A 2,951-nucleotide genomic window follows, 5' to 3' on the forward strand; every position below is an offset into this window, starting at 1 on the left:
TTTTGAAAAAAGTTTTTGAACTCTGTTTTATTCCCAGTTACATTTAATATTTTTAGCATGGTTTTATTAGTTGAAGCTCCGTCACAAGTAAGGGCAACAACTTGTAAACCAGCATCCTCTAACAACATAATTGCTTTGACAACCAACTGTACTAAATCAATACCTGTGATAATAAACATAAAAGTTTTATTTTAGATAATATAGTACCTATATTAATCTTCTTACAAATTTTAACTTAATAAGTAATAACATAATATTAATATTATACATAATAGCTACTTAAAATAATTTAACCTTTCACTGGACCCTTAGATGCAAAAACAGCTATGGGCTGAGTGACATCATCTCCTAAACTTTTCCACATGAAAACTAATCCATGATCCGCTAATTCTGAACTATTAACCTTGTTTTCTATTTCACCTCCAAAATCTTCTAACCCGCTATATGTTAATGTTCTTGTTTTTACGTTAATGCTAGTCCTTAGGAATATTTCATCTAATAATAAAACGCCAGTTCTTTGTTGTTGAGTTTTATTAGAAAACTTTTTCTTTAACAACTTAAAAAATGAATAGTCAAAACCAAATTCACTTTTAAAGGCTAGTAAATGTCTTCGAATAGTGTTTACACATGGTAATGGTAAAATATTTTGGTCACGTAAAAATTTGTATCCAGAAGGGGATCTATACAAAACAAAATACAACATGTGAAAATAAACTCATAATATATTATCTAGTAATATTTAAAACTATATAGTTCCAAATTGTATTATAGAATATAATTTTTACCGTATTTGAAATAATAAACAAAGAATAATCCAACTTTCTGAGTAGTGTCTATTTTTCGGATTTTTGTACTTAGCCGCAGCAAATATTTCATGAATTAATTCAGATTGGCATTTTGGAATTCCAGAATCCTCAATACGCTTTTTTAATTCATTACTTGACATTTCATTTATTTTATTTTTTAATAAATTAAGATCAAATTTTAATTTATTTATTTTATTATTTGACCTATATACTTGTTGTCTTTTTTTTTTGTATACTTCTCAACTTTTGAAAATGTAATTTTTTACTTGGTGAAAAATAAATATGAACAGACTTTTTATTTTTTAATTGGGCTTTCTTCTTTTTTATTGAAAAAAATAACCGTTTGCACCATAGACAACAAGAACTAGAACTAAAATTAATTTACTAAATAAATTACTACTATTATTTTAGTAAAAATGTATACTTAATACATTACATAGATTTACCTATTTTCTGGTAATATTTTGGAACAACTTAAATGCTTCCAAAACCCATTAATATTTTTAAACTGATGGCCAAATGATTCTTTTATATCAGGATAATTATTTACTGGAACAGCTCAATAACATACATTCAACGAATCAAGAGTTTTAATTATACTTTCTACATTTTCTATGGTTGTATTTTCAGTTGGATGAGATGTCGAGGGAAATAGAATTTGTTTTTGTTCATTAGCTATATTTTCATTAAAAATATGTATGATGAATTCTGAATCTATTAACAATTTTAAAATTAAATTTAAAATACATAAATTCATAGTTTTATGGTTAGTTTTATAGCAACAAGTTTTATTTACCTTGAGTAACTATTAATTCTTTTTCAATACAATGTTGGTAGTTTATAATATAATTTGACAGTTTGAAAAATGAAACTGTTGACTTTTTATTCAACTCGTTCACTGAAACATCCTTAAACCATTTAGGGGGAAGTTTAACATTATTTTGCTTGTCTACTAGGACATAAAATATAGGCTCCTATAAAATTACAAATATTTTTAAATATGTTTTCTAAATAAATGAGGTGCCTTTATCTACTAACTTGATCATAGCTGCTATGGTATATTATACTACTCATACTTTCATCTGTTGTAGAAATTGACATATTATTTTCCTAAATATAATTAAATACATTTTAGGTAGGTATGTGTCAATTTATTATTAATTATTATAATTATTTATATTAGCTATCGTATGTTATTTTAATAAAAGTTACATTAAAACTACTAACCTCTACAAATGAAATACTTTTATGGCTAGTACTTGCTACAGTAGAATCATTAAAATCCATTTTATGAGTAGAAACATTTACCTAAATGCAATTTTATTAATTACATTTTTCTATTATTTTTTTAATGAACAAGTTAATTTTAAATTGTAAATTTACATATAAGTTATTTTCATCCGACCAGGATTTTTGTTTAACAATTGGCATGGTACTGAACTTTTGATTTTGATTCTCTTCACAACTTTTTATCAAATTTAACTTTACCATTGGTACAGCACCTTTCTTTAAGTGAGGCCTTTTAAAACAAATCTTGAGATATGGTAAAAGTAGAATTAATATAATATTAAGTTGTAGGTTCACAAATTTTAATTTAATTATTAAGTAAATTATATAGTGAATACTTAATAGATTTATTCAAATTATAAGTTATACTTACATAAATATTATAAATTGTGATTTGTAATTAATACTTACCGAGTACTTACTAGTCCCTTGTCCTGATACCCAGGTGTCAATTATATCTTCTTTAAGAAAGTGATCACCACAAATCCTAGACCTTTTATTTAAAGTCTTGCCAATTACTCTTTCCCATTTTTCATGGGAGGCTATTGGAACACTAAACCTAGATTTAGAATTTCCAATACAATTTTCAATGCAACATTTATCTAACCGAGGCGGCATATTGATTTAGATAAATAATATATTAATATAAAAATATTGATGAGTTGTCTGTACTCTACTTATTACGCTTATTACTATTATATTGAGCTTATACCATAGAGTAATAATAACAAATTAAAAATACGCGGGAATTAGTATGTAAAAACTACACAAGACTGCGCTAGCTGTTATGCCGCAACGAGAGAAGGTTCGGGCTTCACTTTTCACAGGTTCGTTGCGTATCCAGTATATTAATCCGTG

The 2,951-nt window shown here is 25.9% G+C and overlaps 1 protein-coding gene across 1 annotated transcript; it reads right to left on the reverse strand.

Annotated features, from left to right (window-relative positions):
• Nucleotides 1-1,053: 1,053 nt before the first annotated feature.
• On the reverse strand, nt 1,054-2,945 carry LOC111031769. The gene is made up of 7 exons (XM_022311853.1): nt 2,505-2,945; nt 2,190-2,339; nt 2,034-2,114; nt 1,845-1,916; nt 1,603-1,780; nt 1,253-1,520; nt 1,054-1,176 (listed from the first exon to the last, which is right to left on the reverse strand). Exons 1-6 carry the CDS (start codon nt 2,709-2,711, stop codon nt 1,366-1,368), a joined length of 843 nt encoding a protein of 280 aa, XP_022167545.1. The 5' UTR covers nt 2,712-2,945; the 3' UTR covers nt 1,054-1,176; nt 1,253-1,365.
• Between the last annotated feature and the right edge of the window lie 6 nt (nt 2,946-2,951).

Source organism: Myzus persicae, unplaced genomic scaffold (assembly GCF_001856785.1).
Source record: "Myzus persicae strain clone G006 unplaced genomic scaffold, MPER_G0061.0, whole genome shotgun sequence".
In the NCBI taxonomy this organism is placed as follows: Eukaryota; Metazoa; Arthropoda; class Insecta; order Hemiptera; family Aphididae; genus Myzus; species Myzus persicae.